This window comes from Melanaphis sacchari, unplaced genomic scaffold (assembly GCF_002803265.2).
Source record: "Melanaphis sacchari strain LSU unplaced genomic scaffold, SCAv2.0 Contig4_pilon_pilon, whole genome shotgun sequence".
Taxonomy (NCBI): domain Eukaryota; kingdom Metazoa; phylum Arthropoda; class Insecta; order Hemiptera; family Aphididae; genus Melanaphis; species Melanaphis sacchari.
Window position 1 is genome coordinate 1,892,692 of NW_020271335.1, and position 22,248 is coordinate 1,914,939.

Genomic DNA, 22,248 nt, shown 5'->3' on the forward strand with positions numbered 1-22,248 from the left:
TCTTATATATTTTTCAACTTAAATGTATTCAATTTAGATCCAAGAGATATTAATTATAATCTTACAAAGTTTCTCATAATAATTTTTAAAAGTTATATATTGAGCGATTTCAAACTTGCTCACACTTTATTTTGGTCTTTTAGTAATGAATTTATAGAAATTCTGATTTGGATACTTCAGTATACTAAGAAAGATTGTATACTATGAAGGAAATGTCTTCTACCATTGCATACTTATTTTTTTTTTTAAAAAAACTAACTTTTAAGCAAATGATTTAAAAAAAATTCTTATCTAGTTAAATTAAAAGTTAAATAAATACTTTTTATTATAAGAAAATTTATATAATGAGGTTAATAATTCTTAAAAATTTTTAAACCAAACAATAAAATGGATGTAATACTTAACCTTATGGTTAGTGATTCTTATTTTCTAAAGATTTCACTAAGATTAAGATGCCAATAGATTAATATTAATAGTTCAAAATAGTTCAAAAACTAATTTAAATTTGGGTTTGTACAATTTTTTTTCAAAAAATCATTTACTTAACAATTGACAGGATCAAGTGTTGCACTTGAAAAAAGATGTTAGTATCATATGGGACATTGCTTTAATAGTATTTAAAATATTTAAAAAGAATATCATTAAGTATACTTTAGAATTTCAAAAATCAGAGTTTATAAGTTCATAATTAATTGATAAATGTGGAATTGCATGCTTAGTGAATTACTTTGTATATTATGTGTTAATGTATTCTTTATTCTTACCATACATTATAATATCTTGTTATTAATTGTAACTTAACAATATTTTTTAATATTTACAATAATTCAGATATTTTTCTATTTAATATATTTCTGGAATTTATAATAGATTCCCTTAAATACATTCTGTTAGTTATCTTCTTAGTTTATTTTTATCATGTAATCATGTTTAATATCATATGCAATATAAAATTTAATTACCCACCTCACATGATTTTAACATCAAGGTTGATAATATTATTAAGTTTTCAATCTTTCAACACTTATTTTAAAATGTAAATTCATACAAAATTATATTGGAGTGGTTATTACATGGCTCTGTCCCTCAATTTTTTTCTTTTATCTTGTAATAAAGATAAATCAAGTATTACTTTGAGTTATGCAATAAACACATTATTGTAATTCCCTGATAATAAATAATCATAACTTAGGTGTCACAGCTTAGAGTTATTAATAATACCAAAGTAGTACTAAAAATATAATCCCCTTTTTTATTGTATAGTTTATTTTAAATTATTTATTATTATGTTAAGTATACTATTAAACAATTTTTCATGTGTTATTCAATTTAAAACATCTAATCTAGGTTTTAGATTGATGTAAGTTATTTGACATTCTTTGAAAATAATCTTCTATAGTGGCTTATAATAAAAAAAATATATCAAGTTTACTAATCACTACTACTGAAATTGACTTAGAGTAGAGAAAATCCAAGTATAGCATAAGTTAACCACTTTATAGTGAATAAACAAAATAAGACTTTTATTAATATGTTTATTGATTTTCATAAAACTTTGTGAAACTAAAAGTAAATTTGTCTTTCATTCTTCCACTTGTTGAGGTAATTAAAAAAAATAATCAGCTTTTAAATTGACTAAATGTACGAGGTATAATTTGGTATCCCACCATAGAATTAAATTTTATAAGTCAAATTTTCTATAATTTTTTAAAAAAAAATAATTAGAAGTTGTTTAATATAATCTATCCAGTTTTAAAGATATAAAATAATATGTTGAAAAAGTTTTAGGGTATTCTTTAAATGATAGTATAATGAAATTCCCAATTTATATTAAATTTGCAATAAAAATAATAATTTATAAAATTCATAAGGATTTAATATAGTATATTTATTTTAAAATGATATTATTACATTGAAGATATTTATCATATGAAATAATATGGAAAATACTGTTATTATAACAATGTTAAACATTTCATTCAAATTTTTAAAATTAGATTTTGAAATTGCTCATAGTTACTCTGAATTAAATTTGTTATATAAATAAGAAAAGAGCCATTATTAATATTAATTTGGTTAACATAACTTTTATTAAAACTTATAATTATGCAATTCAGGTAAATAACTCAAAATATTTTATATTTTCAGCCCATCCTTACTACTTTTTTTTTTGCACAAGTCACATATTTGAAATATTACAAGTTATATTATTTTAAAGCATCACTTAATTGACTTAAATACAGAAATTTACTTGATACCTAATTTGGTACCTATTTTATAATTGTAAACATAATCCCTGTTAATTTTCTTTTTTTTTTATTTATTTAATTTTTATGATTTATTTCTTCTGGCAACTATCCTCGCTTTAGTTTTAGATTAAATGTACTTTACATTTATTGGCATTAGTTTCAATTTTAAAATTGTCATTGGCCAATTAAAATTAAAACTAGAAAAATATTTTGGACCATCTAGTTTTTAAAAATTTAATGCAAGACCTTAAATTAATAGTTAATTTTTACCCTAAATTCAATATCAATGAGCTATTTTGAAAGTGTATCTCATTAATACCAACAATCAACATTAACTGTAGGCCAAAATATTTTTCTAACATGCATTTCCCAATTGTTTAGTTACCAAAAGCATTTATAATTTAAAAAAAATAAATTGTAGTTTTCCTCTTGTGCAAAATATTATATTTTTGCCAAATGTATTGCCGTTATATTAAAATTTGTAATGTACTTTCGTTTATGTTATTTAAACGAAAAATTTTTCACAGGGTAATTTAAAACCTTAAATAAATTTTTAAATATTTATTCACTTTAGTCAAGTGTACTTAAGTATAAACTAATGTAACTCACTAAACGAGTAGTATTTTATAATATGCACGTATGGTTTTTTTCTACGTGTCTTGTATAAGATCTCAAAAGCACAAATCTATAGAATTTGGGCAAAAATCTATATTATAGATAAACATTTTTCATTTTGCCATTAATTATATATTTATATATATATACATATATTTTTTTTTAATTTATTTTAAAGTTACTTTATTTGTATAATTGTTTAGTTTAAGTGTGTATATGTAAATTATTATTGTGCTTAAAATGATATTTTGTTGTGTATATAATTATTTAAAAAACAAACTGTGAATTATTGTAATAATTTTGCATACTTGACACTTGAGAATTAGAAATAAATTGTATCAAAAAAATTATGTTCAGTTAATATTAATTATTCATTTAATATACTACATAGTATTTTAATAACATACATTTAATGTTAATACCTAACTGCAGATTTCTTCTAGGATCTTGAAAAATATTAAGTAATATGTTAGCCAAGAGGATGCTACAACTGCATTGTGTTTATTTACAATTACATAAAGCAAATTGTGAATTTCAAAGAATACATTTAACTCTAATGCTTAATATTGCGTTGAATTTACGTATCACATTGAGAAGTAGAATATTTATTAAATATAAAATAACTTCTTATTACAAAATCTAATCTACACTTCATTTTAGAAGCAAAATTGCTTATAATAATAATTATTATTATTACAATTTTAAATATTTAAGTAAGTAAAAAGACTGCCGAAGAGGTCTGATGGGGGGGGGGTGCTAGGGCCCTCCCTTTAAATACATCACTGAGCTAAACACTCAATTGCTATTTTTGGAATGTATCTATTTATTTTACATACAAAAAAAGCGATGGAACAAGGTGTATTACATCGGTAATGACCGACTGTTAAGTACTCAAATTCGGCTTTTGTAAACTTAAATGCGTTAAAAATGATAACGCCATAGTATAAAACTACCAAGTCAGTGAGTGGTACAAACGTCGGTTTCACCCGTTTCGTCACGAGACTAAACTTTTGATTACTAGACTTTTTTACTAGAAGTTTATTCGTATTCTGTCTCCGACCTTGGGTATTCACTTACAGAGAGTTTCACAAGATAACACGTATAATAAATTACGAAAAATACTACTCTAGTTTAATATAAAAATCCAGCTCGAATTCATATTTCAAAACATCCATTAATCTCGAGTAATATCGAGTAACTACTCGCGGTATTACATTCGAAACTCATTGTACAGTAGAGCGGTAGATCTTAAGGTTTTTTGTTGGGTATGAACCATTTCAACTCGAACAATAAATACATCTAGATACATGCAGTATGAATAATAAATGATCACATGAAAAACAAATTTTTTTTTGTGTACACAAAACATTTTATTTATATTACAAAATATATAATAAAATTATTTGTCATGACTTATAAGTCATAAGGTTTAAATTACCGAATACAATAACGAAAATACCTAAAAAACTATAATAGAATAGATGGATATAAAAAGGCGGAAAAAGAACCGATGGTGTTGGTGAGAATAGTGTTGTGTTTGTTTTTATAAAGGTTTGAGCAGACTTCGCAATTCAATTGGACATTTTACTGCATACTACAAACGTGGCAATAGAAATTGAGGGTTAATCGACGATTTGAAAAAAATAAATTGTTCAAATGAAGAGCTTAAAAAATTCCAGTTGAATTTTAATTTATACAATTTAAAATTTCATTTTAATAAACAAGTTGTCTTAAAAAGAATTTTTATATCCTTTTTCATGAATTATACATTTTATCATAAATTTTGTTTCCTACTCCTTCACAATAACTTGATTGAATAGCTTTATTTTTTTCACTAGGTGTGACTGGGATTTATGAAATCAGAACGGAAATTAATTAATAACCAAATTACATTGAAATTAAACTATGCAGAATATTTAAGATCTTTCTTAATTCAAGTATATAACCAATCTAAACCAATTTTTCATTTAATTTTGTCAGGGTCAATTAACTCCAACGCCCAAAATTGTCTCAGAGATCAACAGTTAACAAAATTTTAAAATTGCACAAAAAATTCCCTTGCCTTACTCAGTATTTTTTAATTTTTGCAGGGGTGGTGATTGAGCAAGAATGGAGCACTAAATATTGGTGCTGGAAAAAATTGAAATGGATGGGACTGTGAGAGTGCGAAAATATAAGTTAACAAATGATGTCCCCCACAACACGTCATCGGAAAACGTGATATAGATAACATATCACCTTCACGATTGTTTGCTTTCTGTCTCCTTTTATTTTATGTCCATCTACCCACACGTCCCATCCATGTCTATCACTCATGTGCTCGTCCGTGCCCTCCTTTCCCACCCATCATATTGTGTGGTGTCCACCCCATTCCCCATATTTGCTTATCGCATGTCTACTAGGTCTTACGTGAGTGACCTTGTCTTTCTCATTCGTGTCTATTATGTATGTGCTAGGTCTTACCCATCCCCACGAATCCGAGTCATATAACTATTGTATTTTCTTCTATACACAGTTGTATTAATAACTTATGTGAAATAAAGACATGATATGTATAACAATTATTGTTTATTCATTGAAATAATTTTAAGTTTCATAATTAATATTAACATTATTCTTACTTCGCCATTCAATGGATTATAAGTTATAATTTGATCATATAATATTAAGCAATATGCCGTAGTGGAGGCTGAAACGCTCTTCTTCGGTCTCAATCTCAGTCCTTAGATCAACAGTCGACGTTTTTACATTATCGTTCTGTCTGTTCATATCCACAATTATAATCGGTGATAGTTTTTTGAAATCCGATCAAGTCAATAGAGGAGTAACATTATCACGACCCTAGTAGGATTTCTGGAACTCGGTATATGCGCGGTATATAATGTGGTCTTCTTGTTCTTAGTTAAGTCGCTTTGAAAATCTTCGTAGGGGAATACTTCAGAATTTAAATAAACCTTCAAGTTTTTGATTTTACAATGATCAAAACATCATTTTGTTTTACTCATACTGTTTTTCCTATCAGTCTGATATCCGGTTTTTAGCATAACGAGGTTTTTCTGACGCCTGAATGCCGATCGGGTCTTATTTTATTATTATATTTAAATTCGAAGTAAAACAAATCATATGTTTTTTTTGTAACTATATTATTATTATTAAGTCCCTGGGTGCCTAATTATTATTGTTATATATATTCTTTTTGTGTATAATATACGTGTCTGGCGCAATGTGTCTGCCATATTATTATATGAACATTTATTATATTGTATAGTATGTTTAGTACTGTGGATGACCCTCCTGCCGTCCATAACATTACGCGAGTCGTTGTCGCTAACCGCGATTTTAAAAGTAGGAGCGGAACGGCGCACATGTGTAATGTTGAAAGACACATGTGATCGCACCTCATGTAAAGTCCAGACTCTAAATAATTTAAGATACCTAGATAAAATAATATAAATATTTCCATTTAGTTAATGATTCTGGTATAATAATTATTGATACAGTGGTGACTAGGTACCTATTAACCTATTGATCATATTGTTTGTACTTTGTAGGCATTAAATTATAAATATTATGTGTATACAATTATGGTTATAGGGCGTATTGGATAGGCAATTCAGGTACACCATTGTTGTGGTTATTTTTTTCTGGTATCTTGTAAGCGTGTAATATTTATTTCAATGCATTTTATTAATTAAACCAAAAAAATGTTTATAGTATATAACTGAGTTATCGACTTCGCCAGTGCTTAGTTTTGAGCCAATACACAATTATTTATTTAATATATATTATAATTTAAATAGTTTAACAACTTAATGAAACAAAAAAAAATCGAAAAATTATTCAATAATGACGTCAGAAACTTGGTACATAAAAGAGACTTATTCTTATATAATAATATACAAGGATAAGGATCTTTTATAGGTATATATTGATATTTTCAAAAAATGTAGATTAATTTAATGCTATTAATCTATTTATAGTTAACACAGTAAATTACTGTAAATAGTAAAATAAATTATCATAGTTTTAATATAGCAATATATATTTATAATAATAGGTTGATAGATTGCGGCCTTTCGTTCAGAATCGTTTTTACATGCAATGATGATCATTGAATTCAAATTTAACACATCCATTATAGTAACCTATTCAATAAATAAGCATACTTAACTCATATCGTTTGGCGGGGCGGGTACCTATATTTCATTTTTTTTTAAATTTTTTTTCCACCTAAAATAATGTTTGAAATCGAAAAAAATCAATACTACAATTTTTTTTTTATTTTCTGTTTAGAAAATTGTTAGAAAATTTAATTAAAATCAATTGATTGCTAAGTATAATTTTCTAAGTATAAAATTATTCATGATGTTTAAATTTCATAAGTTTGACTTGTTCTATATTTATTTTTTATATGTACCTATCAATTGTCAAATTATAAAATGTTCTTTCAAACAAATGGTAATTGAGATAGTAAATTATAATTTAACTTTTAAGATATTTAAAATGTTAGGGAATACATCTTGTAATAACTTTTTGTAAAACTATTTTAATAAATTAAATACATCACTTTCGTTAAATTATAATACTTTATGTCTTAAATTCACAATAAGTTCAAAATTCCTATCTTAATTTACAAACTGTATCAAATTATTATCAAATATTCAAATAACAAATTAATACCTACTTAATATGAATGTTAAGTTATTATATTTAATAATTTTTTATTATATTCAATTAACAACATTTCATTTTTCTTTTATAATTTATGTAAGCACGAAATAAATATTTTCTGGTTAGAGATGGGCTTCTAAAATTAACGGGATCTGTAATTGTGCTTTCTCTTCCCTATTAATCCGGGCTTATCCATAACTTGCAAACCACTAAAGATAATAGCTATTGATTGATTTAAAAATGTCAGAATTAAGTTTCAAAAATATTACATATTTTTCATAAACATGATAGACAGAGTATCAAATATTAATTATATACACATTATTTTAAAGTGAAAAAATTTCTATTGAAATGTTTATCTTAAATTCTACTAAACAGATTTGCAAAATTTTTTTTTTATTAATCTAAATGTACTCTGTGTAAATACATGCCACAAGTTAAAATTATATATTACGATAGGTAAAAATTATTATCAGCAATTATGTTTTGATGTAATAATAAAGTCATGTTCGTTTTTGTTTGCAGTGTATACAGAAATACAGCATACATGCAATTATCTAGTCACCATCTTTTGGTTAATTTTTTCTCTAATGCTCAAGAAAAAAAAAAAAAAAACATCATTGAACAACATTGTGAAATGCTAAAATTTAAATATTTGTTAATATGTTAAGAATTTAATCTAATATGCTATAGAAGAGCAACTAAAATATACATTGTAAATAATAAAATATTTTATTTAAAATTAAATTGTTCGGCCGAGAGTACTAAGTAGTTCCAACTTATCTTTTCCTTTTAGGGGTCCTATTGGTATCCTTAGTAGTTGTGGCACTTGAATATTGGTGTACTTTATCTGTTATTATTTTTAATTTTATTTGTTGAATGAAATAAATTAATAAAGTGAAAATTAATAATATTATTATAATCTATTAACGTACAGTAGTCATGGGTTGTGTATCTGGACTGATTCAAGAACTGTAATAATAATACTATAGCTATAATATGAACTGCTACACCTGAGATTGTAATGTGTCATTTCAGTATTTATGTTTCCCTTATAAACATATAACTATACTTGAATTACAGTGTGTAAAATCTAATGTTACTAATTATACTAAGTGTATTGTTTACTTTCAAAATTATGCTTATGAATTTTTGATAGTACATGAATATTTATTTTTAATTTTAATGATTTTCTTATAAGGATTTGTGTCATTTGTGATGACTACAATAGCTGAATTCTTCATTCTAAACACATTTAATTACATACTATGGCTTAACGCACTTAGACTTTAAACAATAAGCATCCATTATGTACACCCTTCCATAGATAACTAGAATTACAGTTAATGTCTTGAAGAACTTGCTTCAGTGGCTTATACGTCATGTTAAAGATATTTTGTATTTTTAGTATTTATTCAAAATCCCTTAATTATTTAAAATATCTAGTTACCAAAAAAGTTAAAGATCATTAAGTTATTTTAAATCTATTTTTGTACTAGGTGTATGAAAGGTATAATAATTACTATAATTATATATCTCATAGGTATTTTTGTTCATCAGTCAGTTAATTTACTTTATTTATTTATATCTCAAATATTGATAGTTAAAAAATGTAGAACTATTGGTTTTATTTAATTTACAACATATACAAATACATTAATATTACAAAATTAATTACAATACAATTTTACTTCGCTTATTATTTATTACTATTTTAGTTTTTATTATTTATTTATTTTTTTTTTAACACAATTTAAAGTGCTTATCAAATGTTCAAATTATATAAAATAAAAAGTATTAAGTATATTACATTTGTTAGATAAATACAACAATTATTTAAAAAAATAAGTTTCATCAAAAATGAAAACCGATTTTTTTAAATTAAATATTACCTAATAAATTTCATTGGTTAGAATATTCCTTATGAAGGATAAACATACATAATATTTTCAATATTGTTTCTGCAAATTGGACAAGTAGAAACATTTTTATTTTTTGCATTTTCAAAACATTCATCACAAAAACACATGTGAGAACATGGCATTAATACAATTGAAGGCTTAAATGGTTCAAGACATATTGAACATTTGGATGGTTCATACACTTCATCTATAAACAAAACAATATTTTATTTATAAGAAAAATAATGATACATTTATATATAATTTTGTACTTTTAGACTTATTGGCTTTATGTTTTCGATTTTTATTGTTTGGACGATCATAAGGTGTAACACGAGAAATTTCTGCACGAGGTTCTTGGATTCTTATTGGTTCTTCTGTATTTAACATTGAACAAACAACTGTCCCAATAACTGCTCCTAAAAAACATAATGTTTAAAGTAGCTTAAATACTTGAAATATTATATTCATGTACTTATAAATTAATGCATGTACAAAATACTGATTTAAGATTTTGCTTTTTTTGTATAGAAATACAGTAAATAAATCTATTGTGTAAAATTAATGAATCTTACCAAACATAGAACCAAGTCTTCCTCCAGCCATAAAACCCAGAAATGTTAATCCTCCAACAATAAGGGATGTTTTTGCAATAGAATTTGGTGGCATTTTAATATGAGATTAAACCAATACTGTAATCATAAGTATATGAGATAATTCATCAGTAAATTATACATTGTCCATTAAAAGTGTATAGAAAAATGTAATCCACTAAATAACATCCACTTTTATCATTTAAACATGGAAATGAACTACTAGCAAAAATAAATATTATATTATTCAACAATGATTTTTAATTGAATATTTTAAAATACTTATAATTTGATTTAAATAAAATATTAAAAAGCCTACACAGAGCTTTATATAATACTTTCATTTTTATATTTGATAATAAGTTTATTAACTTTAATAAGTCTAATATTAAAAATAATAGTATAAAATGAATTATTTTGAACTTGAGATTTACTATTTTATGTGTTAGGAAATAACACATGTGGATAAAATGTCATCAAAACTTACGGATTCCTTGATTCCAAGCATCTAATGTAAACTACAGTTCTATATTCTAGTTGGCATAAAGATGATGCAGTAAAAAAATGTCTCTAATACACCTTAAATTAAATTTTAATTCTAGAATTCATAAACAAAAGACAATTAATTGTGATATAAAGATAAATCACAATTTTCCATATTAGTCAATTCTTGGTTTAACAAAAATGTTGGTATAATAAACTAAGCTATCATTTTCTTGGAAATAAGTTCTGCGATTTGATTGTACTAGATTGACATACTAAATACTAATTATTTAATATTCTTTTCAGATCATTAAAAATGTTTAAAATATTCTATTCAACATTAACATTGTGGTTCCCAATCTATCAACAATTGGTCTTAAGCGATAATTATACATAACAGCACTTATTCTTAAAAATATCAATATAATACCTTATATTGGTCCATAAGAAGGTAGTTTATATAACTATTATAATTATAAAATAAAGTATAATATATTATTTATTATGAGGCAAGATTCAATTAATTTTTGACAATCAAACTTAATAGTTTTACGTATTCAGTGATGGATTACCCACTGGGCTTGTAAGACTTAAGCCTAGAGTGGCAAATTTTTTATGTTACATTATTTTTACTCTCAAAAAAAAAAAAAAAAAATGAAAAAAAAATAAGATAAATGATTTTTTCCTATTAAAAGCTCAAAAAGAACTATATTAAATTATTCATACTTTTTATGTTATCATTTTATAGATTGTAACTAGTGAGATTGTATGTAATACAATATTTGTAAATCAATAATTATTCAACCATAATATCTTTGAACCATTTCTCACTCCAGGAACAGCTATATCCAATCACTTATCACTCTACGATGTTAGCCCATTTAATGATCTTTGGATAATATTAAAAAAACGGGATGTAAACACTGAGTGAGCCTCAGGGCACCGAGAAGGTTAATCCGCCACTGTATGTATTTTAATATTAAGTTTCATTTTAACTAAATCATTAGGTACTACGTAATAGTTCATTTACTATGGTGTATACATTACCGGTATAAATATTGTCAATGTAGGCAACTTCTAAAATAATAAGTTAAGTAATATTACTAACTATAAAATAAACAAAAATTGACATTAATTGACTACTATTGTTATTGAAACTTGAGAGCGTGAAAAAAGTTTGCTAACTTGAAAAAGTAAGATCATCAATTGGCAAACACGCAGGAGTAAGAATTTAGTATTAACTATTTACTAGTTAGTATTTACTGTGGTAAACCGAAAAATAAATAATTCGTAAACAAGACAAGTGATTATAATGTTTGATAACCATGAAAACATATTGCTCTTATCATTTCTTAATTCTTTGTGTATTTTCCAGTTATTCGATATCCACGATATAGTTACTATTATAGTTAGACTAGTTAGAGAACAGAGACATTACTACATTGTCTACATTAGAGACAGAGCTCTAGACACTAATACACTAGGCAGTCGTCACTTCGTCAATCGTTACTCGCGTTTGCATATTATTTACGTTGTTTTAACTCACAAGTTGAGTTTTATAGTTAATTTCTCAATACCATTAACTCTAACACTGGTCACATTATAACATTTATTGTTTAAAAGTTGATATTAAGTTTACAAACAAATTGCTGGTATACAGTATTTTATTTTATGCTTACGGTTTAGTGACATTTCTTTTTTGGTCGAATAATGCTCGTACTGTAAATTGCAAATCATATGAGTATAATTATATCTCGAATAAATTAATACAATCGGGCTGTGATTCTGAAGAATAATCATGGCCGAAAGTTCGAGCTTGTGGACAACAAAACAAAGGATTCGTCATTTAGATCTACCTATCAAAAACTTTGTCGAAAATGCAATTCCTTACCAAGTGGAGACATTGAAAACCTTAAAATCCAATCTTTCCAAGGTTTGTCTATAGGTTATAGTGATTATTTTTATTGTTCTGTTATATAATTTTTTGCATACAGCAAAGACGTTTAGAAAATCGTAGCAGCATGCGTCAATTACAAATGAAAGCTTCACAATCCATCAAACGCGCCAGAGCATTGCTAAGAGAAATGGAAACCTTAAGAAATCAAGTTGCTGATGTCGATCTACAAACATTTGATAATAAAATGAATCCAAGCAGACAATTGATATTGGAAGCAATTGATATGTTTAAAAGTAATTTTTTATTTTTTTTTTTCAAAAATTACCTATTGTAAATCTTTTTTTTTTCATTTAAATAGATGAAGATTTAAATGAATACAGATCTAATGCTGCGCTTGAAGATATGTCTAAAGACAACACAGAACAATTAGAAGCAGAAAACCAAAAACGTATGTTTTTAATATCTATTGAAGAAGAAAAACAAAAACAGAAAAATATGTTGGCTATTGAATCTGATGTTAAAAATGTTGAAAAAGACATACAAGGCATTCAAGACCTATTTCGTGATCTCAGTAAATTAGTAAATGTATGTATTAAAGTTAAACTTACCTTTCATCTGTTATACCTAGTAATTATAAAAATATTATTTATTTATGTGTCAGGTTTGCTATTAATATATTTTTTCTCAATAGTTCTTTCTTCTTTTATAATTACATAACTTTCAACTATATAATTATAAAAATTTATCAAATAAAAAATACATCTGTTTAGATTTTACTAGGAAATATAATGTAAAAATATATAATCTATATAAATTATTATAGGTATAGATATATAAAAAAAAAATTATCAGTTTTCAAAATAAAATAAAATGTAAATATTAATTAATAGCGATAATTAAAAACAAATTACTTTAATTTAATTTTATTTTTATTTTCTATTGGGTGCATGTATACTACTTTTTGAAAGATTTTAGAAAAAGAGTAATTTTTTTTTAGATATTAAATATTTTGAAAAAGTTTTGGAATTAATTCGTTTTACATTTCTTTTTTGCACTCTTTTTTAGGAAGTTAAAAAATTTCAAAATTATATTTATGTCTATTAATTAGTGATTGAGTTTAGTTGCTACTTTGAAGAGACATTTTTTTATATATTTGTTAATTTCTTAAATGTAAAGAAAATAAACTTGAAACACGTTGCAGAAATTTCAGCAAGTATGAGTTTTTTCATGTTTTGTTATATTAATTATTGCTTTTAAATTTATAATTATGAAACATCACTATCATTCGTTGAAGTGAGTGAAATATAACAAATATCTAACTCCCAATTTTTGTATCCTGTCAATCTATCTATAATTTTTTCTTTTCCTACTAGAAATTTTAATGGTGAAGTCCCTAAAATAAGAAGTAAAATTTATATTTAAAAACTTACAAAAGTTTATGTGTATCTATATATTTTACAGAAATTTTTTTCTAGTTCAATTGAATAATTTCTAATTTAATTTTTAATTTTTTGAAAATGTTAGCACTCTTTTTAATATTAATATATAAAAAATGTCCAATTATCAATTAGTTTTATTTTGTATTGTAATTTTTTTAAATTAAATTTCAGGATCAAAAAGAAGATGTTGAAAAAGTTGAAGCTCATGTTGAGACTACACAAGAAAACGTAATTCAAGCTGAACAGTCATTACGTAAAGCAGCAAAATTGAAGAAAATGTCTTATCCACTTATTGGAGCAGTGGTTGGGTCTTGTGTTGGAGGTCCATTAGGATGTTTGGCTGGTGCTAAAGTTGGAGTATTTGCCACTGTTACTTGCTTTGTATTAGGTAATATTTATAACTTTAAGTTTAATTTAAATTCATAGTTAATAATTTTATTTATTTAAGTTAAATTCAATTTTTCTCAAATTAATGAATATTTATCTTCAATACATTTGATTTTTTAATATTTTTAAATAGTATTTTCTAAATAATAGCTTATTGAAAGTTTCAGGTTTATAATAGGGTTATGTTTATAATTTAATATTTTGTTTATCATATAGGATGGGGCAGTGAATAAAATGACCAGCTTTTTTATATAGATTTTATCGATATTGATTTAAGTAAGATAAGATTTTCACTAAATATTAACAAAAACAATACACTATTTAGTAAACACGTTTTTGCAATAAATTATTGTTATAAAAATGATAGTTGTTCATATTTAACTTTAAAGGTCTGATCCAATGTGATGAGGATAGAATAGATGTTAATCGTCTTGAGAAAAATAATTTTAGTTTTAATTAATTGGCATGTTTTATAATTACTTTATTTTAATATATGAATTATTATAATTATAATTAATTCATTCTCTAATTTCATAATTATTGTTACTAGAAAATCAGCTGTTTTAGTGCCTGACCTTGTATTTAGTATCTAATAATTTATTAGCTGTAATATATTGTTATAATTAATAAACATTACATTGAATGATGGTAATATTTTAATATTTATGTAAATACCAGGTGGATTTTTCATTAGAGAACACTCATTATTTCAAAAACTATTTGTTTTTTACTGGTTGTTGGGGATCTACATTTTAAGTGAATACTACACAGACATTTGTTGTCTCTGTCTTACAAGTGCGTAACATAGAAAATTTACACTCAGCAGATTAGGTTTAGCTAAATTAGTTTAAAAATTCAAGTAAATTGACTTTTAATAAAACTTAATGGTAAGAACATTTTCTGTGTTTGTATGTGGGTTTTTACGATAATTCAATTTCTTAAATAAGTTATGAACATTTTTAATTTACTATATTTTACATATGCAAAATTTGCTAAAAAATGTAACTATCGTTGAACACCCACATATAATCTTCTTACCATCAAGTTTTATTATACGTCGATTTACTCTAATTTTTAAACTAACAAAGCTAAATTTAATATGCCTGTGTAGCATCCTCTTAGGATTTCGATATGACGTGCGATCTATCGAGACAATTTTCAATATAATTTTCTGTATAGCTTGATAAATGTATGTAATATTAAAGAGATAATAGCCTTTTTAGCTTATCCCTAAATATTCAAAATGTGAACAGTTGACGAAGTTTGTTATATTCAGTATGAACATTTTATTTCTAATATGTGTTCATTATATTTGTTGGATTTTGTAGATTAGAATGATAAGCAATTGTTATAAACTATTAGGCATTTATGGCATGTCAGACCATAAACTTACTGGTAGATCTCACGTTAGACTAATACCATTTTTTACTATTTTTGATGGTTATTGTTCTTAAGTTCCCTTAGATAAAAATTTTTAATTCCATATTCCAAAACTGAATATTCTTCTAGTTTTATATAGATATAAAATAAAAATTAAATTTTAGATGAGTAGTTATGAGTTATATGATTTATAAGTATGTTCAGTTTAAATAAGATTAATGGTATCATAAAAAATTTCTCCTCAAAATTTTGTACAGAAATACTCTGAATAAAATTTTGATTCTGAATATTAAATAAACAATATATGAAAGAATTTTCTTAAAATGAAGTAAAAAGAAATACTTCTCAATACAATAAAAGCATAGTTCTGAAATACAAGCATTTTACATCAAATTAATTACCAAAAGTTATTTTTATTTTATTTTACAGGATTTACTGGTGGAAAAGTACTTAAGGATAAATCTAACGTTGTAGAAGAAACAAAAAACACAACCGATGTTTTAGTTAATCAAACAGTAAAATCACATACTGAATGAGTGATTTGAATGACAAATTGAGATTAAAATTAATGAAAATGGATGACTGACATTATCCAGATTTTATATTTTATTTACTTCATATTTTTATAAGTCTATGTATGTTATATTTTTTTAAAAATTATATTTGTCTAAAGATAAATTCAATTATATACAAGTGTTGATACATAATTGTTGGTAATACCCATTATTCATTCTCCTTATAATAAATTGAATATATTTATTGTTTCTAATTTTGATTGATACATATAATTGAATAGAAACAACACATAAATATAAAAAAAAAATAATAATATTAAATTGCGAGTATGAAATAAACAGAATATTTAAAATTATTTACTAGCTAAAATACACAAATTAGGTATCACGAGAATAAATAATAAATGACACATTGTAAATCACTACATATATTATATATACAATAAAAATCACATAACTAAATTTTTTTATTAGTTCAGTAAAAAGTATATTGTAAAAAAGTAATTATGTATAAAAAATGTATATGCATAGACCCAAATCATGAGATAATTTAAAATTATGATCAATTAGTTAATATAATACAAAAATGAATGTTATTTGAATTATAAAATTATTTATTGCATTTAGAGTTTTAACAATTACAGTATATTTTATAATGATTGTATGAGTAATTATTAAAAAAACTCAATGAGAATTGTATACTTATATTCACACACATTTTTATATGGCTAACAAAAAAACTATCCAGCTATTTCAAGTGATTTTTATTGTATACATAAATATGTTACACACAAATCAAATAAACTTATCCTACATTATTCTATACATTTTAAATTAAAAATCTCAAGTTATTTTATGCTTAAGTCAAATTTTATATGTATTTTAAATATCATAATAATGTATTTTTACTAATACAAACTAAAAAGTCTCATGAAACGTTAAACATAAATGAATGTATTATTATTTATAAAATTAACTACTAAATAATAAATCAAAAAAAAATTATCACTTTATGAGTATTCAATAGCACCCAATGTTAGTCATAAAAAAGTAATTTTCACTTATGACTAACAGTGTTTAATTGACAGATACACATTTTTAAAACTTTAAGAGTCAAAATAGTTAAGTCTTTGTGCATGTAATAATAACTATAAGTATAAGATCAAAGGAACCACAACAGAACCTACAGAGAGGAACATTTTTTTGCAAATAACGCGATTTAAGTCTACTAAAATGATTGAAAAACTTAAATATAAATATATATACAAAAAATATAGCTAATTACATTTAATTAAAAATATATGTATGAAGAAACTAGATCAAATAATTTATGATATTTACAATTAAATATTTAGTAGCAAGTTTAAGTCTTCTTAATTTTCTAAATATGATAATTATTTAGATCAAAACTTATATTTATACAATTAAACAGTTCTAATAGTATAAATTAATATAAGGGATCACTTAGTTATTAGTTTTTTGTTGATAAAATAAATACCTGAAGTTTTCACTAAACGGATAAAAAAAATTGTATTTTCAATGTTATTGAAAAATATTACATTTTTAGATGTCCTTATTTTAATTTAATATGTCAAAACCATTAAGAGATCACAATAATTCAGAATTTACAACATTTTTCATAATATACAATTAGAAACATCAAATATAAATCTGGCCTCTACAATTTTTTTCTTTTCTTAACCTTGTAGTTAAACACAATGTTCCATTCAATAAATAGTTTACAAATATTGTAAAAAATAATTAAAAACTAAAAAGATTAATGGCTATTTAGTTTTTATGGATAAATGATTAAAATCCTTTTACAATTATTTTTTTTTTTTAATACATATTTGGTAATTTGTAGTAAAATTATCACTCACTTCATTATTTATATACTATAATTCTAAAAAATCATTGAGCGTTGGATAAATGTATGAACAACAAAACAATAAAGAAATATACATGAGAAATTAAACTACTTTTGAAATAGTTATTATTTTCAAGGAGAACCTTGTTCAAACAGAACATCATTAGATTGATTATTGTAACTATAATCCAATTGTCCACCTCCTTCATTGACCATGTTTTGTGTTATACTTGATGAATAGGAATTTTGCATAACTTGTTCATTCTTTAAAAATAAAATACATAAGTAAAATGCATAATTAATAAGTAAAATTTTTTTACTCGTTTGTGCAATAATAAAACATCAGAAGAAATTAATGGATGCGTTTCAAAAAGTTCTCCACTAGCATCAGAACAAATTATTTGATTAGCAGAGGTCTCTGGTTGAGTTGTTTGCTCAGAAGTCTGTGAGGATGTTTGTAAAGAATCCTAAACATGGTTTTTTAGTTTTAGAACAATTTTAAATTTATGTGAATTATAAACCTATATAACATACATCCATAAATGTTGGTAAAATTCCACATCGGGCCATTAATAATTGTTTAGTTATTTTCTTTAATTCTTCCTGTTGTTTGACTATAGTTTTTTGTAATTGCTCTTGTTTACGTTGTAACTGATCTTGAATGAGATTTTCCTGCGACTTTATTTATTTTTAAATTAATATTAATGTATTAGGAAGTACAAAATATAAATTTAAATTGCATTATCAGTTTTAATTTATATTTTTCTATAAATTAATAGTGTTTGAAAAATTACAGCTGTTATGAAATTTTAATTTAAAAACAATTATACAACTTTTAAGTTGTTAGTGTTATAAATATGTATTAATATAGTATTAAACATATATTTAAAGTAATTAAATATTTATACTTAACAATAAATACTTACTGGGGAAACTGAGCCAGTAGGTAATTTTACTGAAGATTGGGCATTTTCTAAATAATTATTTAATGTTTCTGAAACGTCGTGTTTGTTTTCTGCTAATGTCAATGACTCGCCTTCACAATTAGAAATTTGAATATCTTCAATTGATCTAATTTTCTAAACATTAAAAAAAAATATATTAAAATTAATTATATATTTATTTGGTAAAAAACATACAGCTAAATTTTTTTAAATTAAAAATGTATTTTAAAATGTTTAAGTATATAAAGAGGCAAGGTTGATGTTTCAAAAAATAAAATGTTTTAATTGTAGTTATTGAGACATAAATTGATGCCTTAAGAGGCCATTTCCTTTGAATCACTTGCAATATAGCAAATTTGTATAACAAACTTCTTGTTGTTAGCTTTGGTATAAGAGTAAATAGACCTATTATATAATTTAAAGTCAAGATTATTATGTATTTTCTAACATTGGTTTTTTTATAATATTTAAATATGCATGTATAATGATGAATAATTTAAAAATATTTATATCTTATTACAAAATTAACTGAGGCAATTGCTGTGTTGGCAAATTGAATATATAAATATATTATTGAAGTTTAAAAATAATATATTAATAGTTACCAGTAATTATTATTTTGATAGGTAATTTTAAATATTATGAATTTTAAATTGTAAGTTGATCAATTAGAACAGTCCAGTAAATAACTTAAGATTATTATAGCCCAAAGCAGTCTACTCTGGCTATCACTATTTACTAAATAATTAAGTTGATACTATTCAATTAAATACCAAATCTATATAAATATTATAATATAATACAATAACTATTTAACTAACAAACCATTTTTGGCGAGTCTGTACTATGTTGTTCATAATGTCTCTTTGAATATGGATCATAATCACTATTTGATGATTGATGTTCAATTTCATTTAAAGGAATATGCCATAATCTTTTATTACTATTTTTTCTTCCATTATTAGTCTCACTTTCTTTTTTAATAACATTAAAATAGTTTATGACTTGATGATGACAAACAATAAATTCAGGTTTTGAGTTCCATTGATGGTAACTAATATAATATCTTGATTGTAACCATATCCATTGCTGGCCTTTGGTTAAAAACCGATAATAACAAGATGTTCCTTCGCCTTTTAGCATAACTAAAAAATAAAAATTTAATAATATTGACTAAAAATATTTAGAGTTGTTTACTTACGAGCTTGATGTGATAATATTACATCTTCTAAGTCATCAATATGATAATATTCATAACCAGATGTTCCTAATACTTCAAATGGCATATAGCCAATAATTGATGGACCTCTGAAATTAATATGAAAATACACTAAGTTAATAATTGAAAGAAATTGTGTCAAAACATTTTTCACCTATGGTCAAGGAATAAAAATTTCCATTCTAAACTGTGTCTGGAGGTGAATTCACTTTTTATATCCTCCATTACTGGTAATTCTTTTAATAACTGTGGAGTCATAATTCGGCCAATACCAACGAATACTAGGCTATACATTAAAAATAAATTTTATATTTTTGAACATTATAACTTATATTTCAAATAATGTGTGATTTACTTTAAGTCATCTTCTTCACTGTTAAATGGAGATGAAATCCTAAGATTGTTACCATGATATATTTCACTACTTGGTTGAAAGTAGCCAAAAAATTGCACCAATTCATATTGATTTTTTTCCTCTTTATCTTTAAACGGATCATGTCTCTTACAGTGACAAGAAAATACAATTTGATCTAAAGCAAAATAAAAAGCCGATATTTAAAATTAATATTTACAATACTGACAAATATATTTTATAAATAATTACCATTATCATAGTTCTTAGAAAGTCTGGATTCTACAATTCGATCTTGTAACAATGAATGATCTGCTTCGTGAATTATTTTAAATATTGATAAATTTTCCATGGTTTTCTAAAAAAACATAATTTTATTAGAACTTTAAACATATTATACAGCATAAATACATAATAGGTATAACAATAAGGATTTAAGGTAGGTAATTAAAAATAATACCGGAAGATAACCAAGAAGAGCAGTGACAGTTTCTGAAGCATGAAGAATTTTTCCTAGTGACGTAAATACTATAATGAATCCATCCAAAGCCTAAATAATAATTAAATCACAAAATGTAATTTAGACAAAAAAAATTTGAAACAAAATTTACTTCTAAAATAATATGTGTAAATTCTTCATTCAATAGAAATTCTGGCTTCCAATCATTGTCTATTTCATGTACTCTTGAACTCAATAATATATCTAAAAATGATTAAGATATGCAATTTATTATATGTTATGATAGAATAAGTAGATAAACAAACCTTTTTGTTTATGTAAATAATTTATGGTTGTTCTCAGAACAGTGGACTTATCCATTTTTCTATTGGTTGTGGACAACATGCAATTTAATTCATTGATTAAGTTGTTAAATTGATCCCTGCGTTTTTTCTCACTGAGATTTCTTGATTTTCTAATAATTATTGTTTTCATAACAAAACAAGATATCAATGATCAGTACTAGATATACATTGGTCACAAAACATTAGTGATACCTACCTTTTAGTATCGTCTCTATCTGTCAGTTCGTCGTCATACTTGTCACTGTTGAAACAAGAAAAAAGTCACAATCAACGACAAACTACACCTGCCCGATAAGTATAAAATATAATGATGTTTACATACACACCAGTCGGTCAACCAATGTACAATTGGTCAATAACTCTCATCGCATTTACATTAGATGAAAAACAATTAAATATAAAATGCGTGTATTTGGTATATTTTCTACAAGGTTCTCTACCCATTCAAGACAAATTGACTTACTCGGATTTCTTAGTAGAAGCGCTTCTCAAGTAGTTGGACATAGTGACGTGCGGTCTAGGTACGTATATTACGGACTTTTTACTTCTTACCTTCCGGCGCCAAGGTATACAAAGTTTACATTTTTATATGTAGCACGGTGTATAATCGGGCCCATTGGTAAGTGCACAAAATAAACAATATTGGGCAGAGTAAACGAGACTAGTTTTCAGAAAACGGCAGTACGGCACTATTATGTATGCTCGATGCTGGCGCCTGACGGCATGGCGCATGACAGGAGAGCGTTGTAGTTCGTAGTTAATGGCTAATCAAACTATCTCCTTCTCCTTGAAGACTTTTCTTTTTGTCCACCGTGGCGCTGTCAGTGTCTTAGCAGTCAGCCCAATTGGAAAATTAGAATTTCGTGTTGTCGTTTTATCACCACTTTCCGTTATCACGCTCTCTCGATCATAGTTAGTTAGAGTGCAGAGTG

At 24.7% G+C, this 22,248-nt stretch overlaps 3 protein-coding genes across 5 annotated transcripts; 1 reads left to right on the forward strand and 2 right to left on the reverse strand.

Moving 5' to 3' along the window:
- Positions 1 to 9,408: 9,408 nt before the first annotated feature.
- Positions 9,409 to 11,619, reverse strand: LOC112599088 (mitochondrial ubiquitin ligase activator of NFKB 1-like). Of its 2 annotated transcripts, none has more exons than XM_025345819.1 (4): positions 11,560 to 11,619; positions 10,012 to 10,128; positions 9,709 to 9,855; positions 9,409 to 9,644 (listed from the first exon to the last, which is right to left on the reverse strand). In XM_025345819.1, the coding sequence occupies exons 2-4, from the start codon at positions 10,103 to 10,105 to the stop codon at positions 9,457 to 9,459; spliced, it is 429 nt and encodes a 142-aa protein (XP_025201604.1). In that variant the 5' UTR covers positions 10,106 to 10,128; positions 11,560 to 11,619; the 3' UTR covers positions 9,409 to 9,456. The 2 variants fall into 2 exon arrangements, with proteins under 2 accessions (XP_025201604.1, XP_025201605.1); XM_025345820.1 differs by lacking the exon at positions 11,560 to 11,619 and adding an exon at positions 10,943 to 11,134.
- Positions 11,620 to 11,871: 252 nt separating this feature from the next.
- On the forward strand, positions 11,872 to 16,267 carry LOC112599087 (syntaxin-17). The gene is made up of 5 exons (XM_025345817.1): positions 11,872 to 12,445; positions 12,507 to 12,702; positions 12,768 to 12,994; positions 14,020 to 14,236; positions 16,045 to 16,267. Exons 1-5 carry the CDS (start codon positions 12,311 to 12,313, stop codon positions 16,149 to 16,151), a joined length of 882 nt encoding a protein of 293 aa, XP_025201602.1. The 5' UTR covers positions 11,872 to 12,310; the 3' UTR covers positions 16,152 to 16,267.
- Positions 16,268 to 17,973: 1,706 nt separating this feature from the next.
- On the reverse strand, positions 17,974 to 22,185 carry LOC112599082 (circadian locomoter output cycles protein kaput-like). Of its 2 annotated transcripts, none has more exons than XM_025345806.1 (14): positions 21,780 to 22,185; positions 21,513 to 21,600; positions 21,278 to 21,426; positions 21,124 to 21,215; positions 20,973 to 21,062; positions 20,765 to 20,870; positions 20,516 to 20,690; positions 20,315 to 20,446; positions 20,143 to 20,249; positions 19,767 to 20,086; positions 18,924 to 19,076; positions 18,532 to 18,675; positions 18,318 to 18,464; positions 17,974 to 18,261 (listed from the first exon to the last, which is right to left on the reverse strand). In XM_025345806.1, exons 3-14 carry the CDS (start codon positions 21,354 to 21,356, stop codon positions 18,130 to 18,132), a joined length of 1,677 nt encoding a protein of 558 aa, XP_025201591.1. In that variant the 5' UTR covers positions 21,357 to 21,426; positions 21,513 to 21,600; positions 21,780 to 22,185; the 3' UTR covers positions 17,974 to 18,129. The 2 variants fall into 2 exon arrangements, with proteins under 2 accessions (XP_025201591.1, XP_025201590.1); XM_025345805.1 differs by having other exon boundaries at positions 21,513 to 21,557; positions 21,780 to 21,820.
- Positions 22,186 to 22,248: the final 63 nt, after the last annotated feature.

Bases quoted from the DNA above. Each gene is read 5' to 3' on its own strand.
- LOC112599088 (XM_025345819.1), bottom strand. From the start codon at position 10,105: ATGCCACCAAATTCTATTGCAAAAACATCCCTTATTGTTGGAGGATTA. The intron at 9,856-10,011 runs GTAAGATTCATT...TATGTTTTTTAG, and splicing joins AAGACTTGGTTCTATGTTTG to GAGCAGTTATTGGGACAGTT. The intron at 9,645-9,708 runs GTACAAAATTAT...TTTTGTTTATAG, and splicing joins TAAAGCCAATAAGTCTAAAA to ATGAAGTGTATGAACCATCC.
- LOC112599087 (XM_025345817.1), top strand. From the start codon at position 12,311: ATGGCCGAAAGTTCGAGCTTGTGGACAACAAAACAAAGGATTCGTCAT. The intron at 12,446-12,506 runs GTTTGTCTATAG...TTTTGCATACAG, and splicing joins TAAAATCCAATCTTTCCAAG to CAAAGACGTTTAGAAAATCG. The intron at 14,237-16,044 runs GTAATATTTATA...TTTATTTTACAG, and splicing joins TGTTACTTGCTTTGTATTAG to GATTTACTGGTGGAAAAGTA.
- LOC112599082 (XM_025345805.1), bottom strand. From the start codon at position 21,820: ATGTCCAACTACTTGAGAAGCGCTTCTACTAAGAAATCCGA. The intron at 20,447-20,515 runs GTAAATCACACA...TTTAATGTATAG, and splicing joins AGTGAAGAAGATGACTTAAA to CCTAGTATTCGTTGGTATTG. The intron at 18,262-18,317 runs GTAAAAAAATTT...TTATTTTTAAAG, and splicing joins TTTTATTATTGCACAAACGA to AATGAACAAGTTATGCAAAA.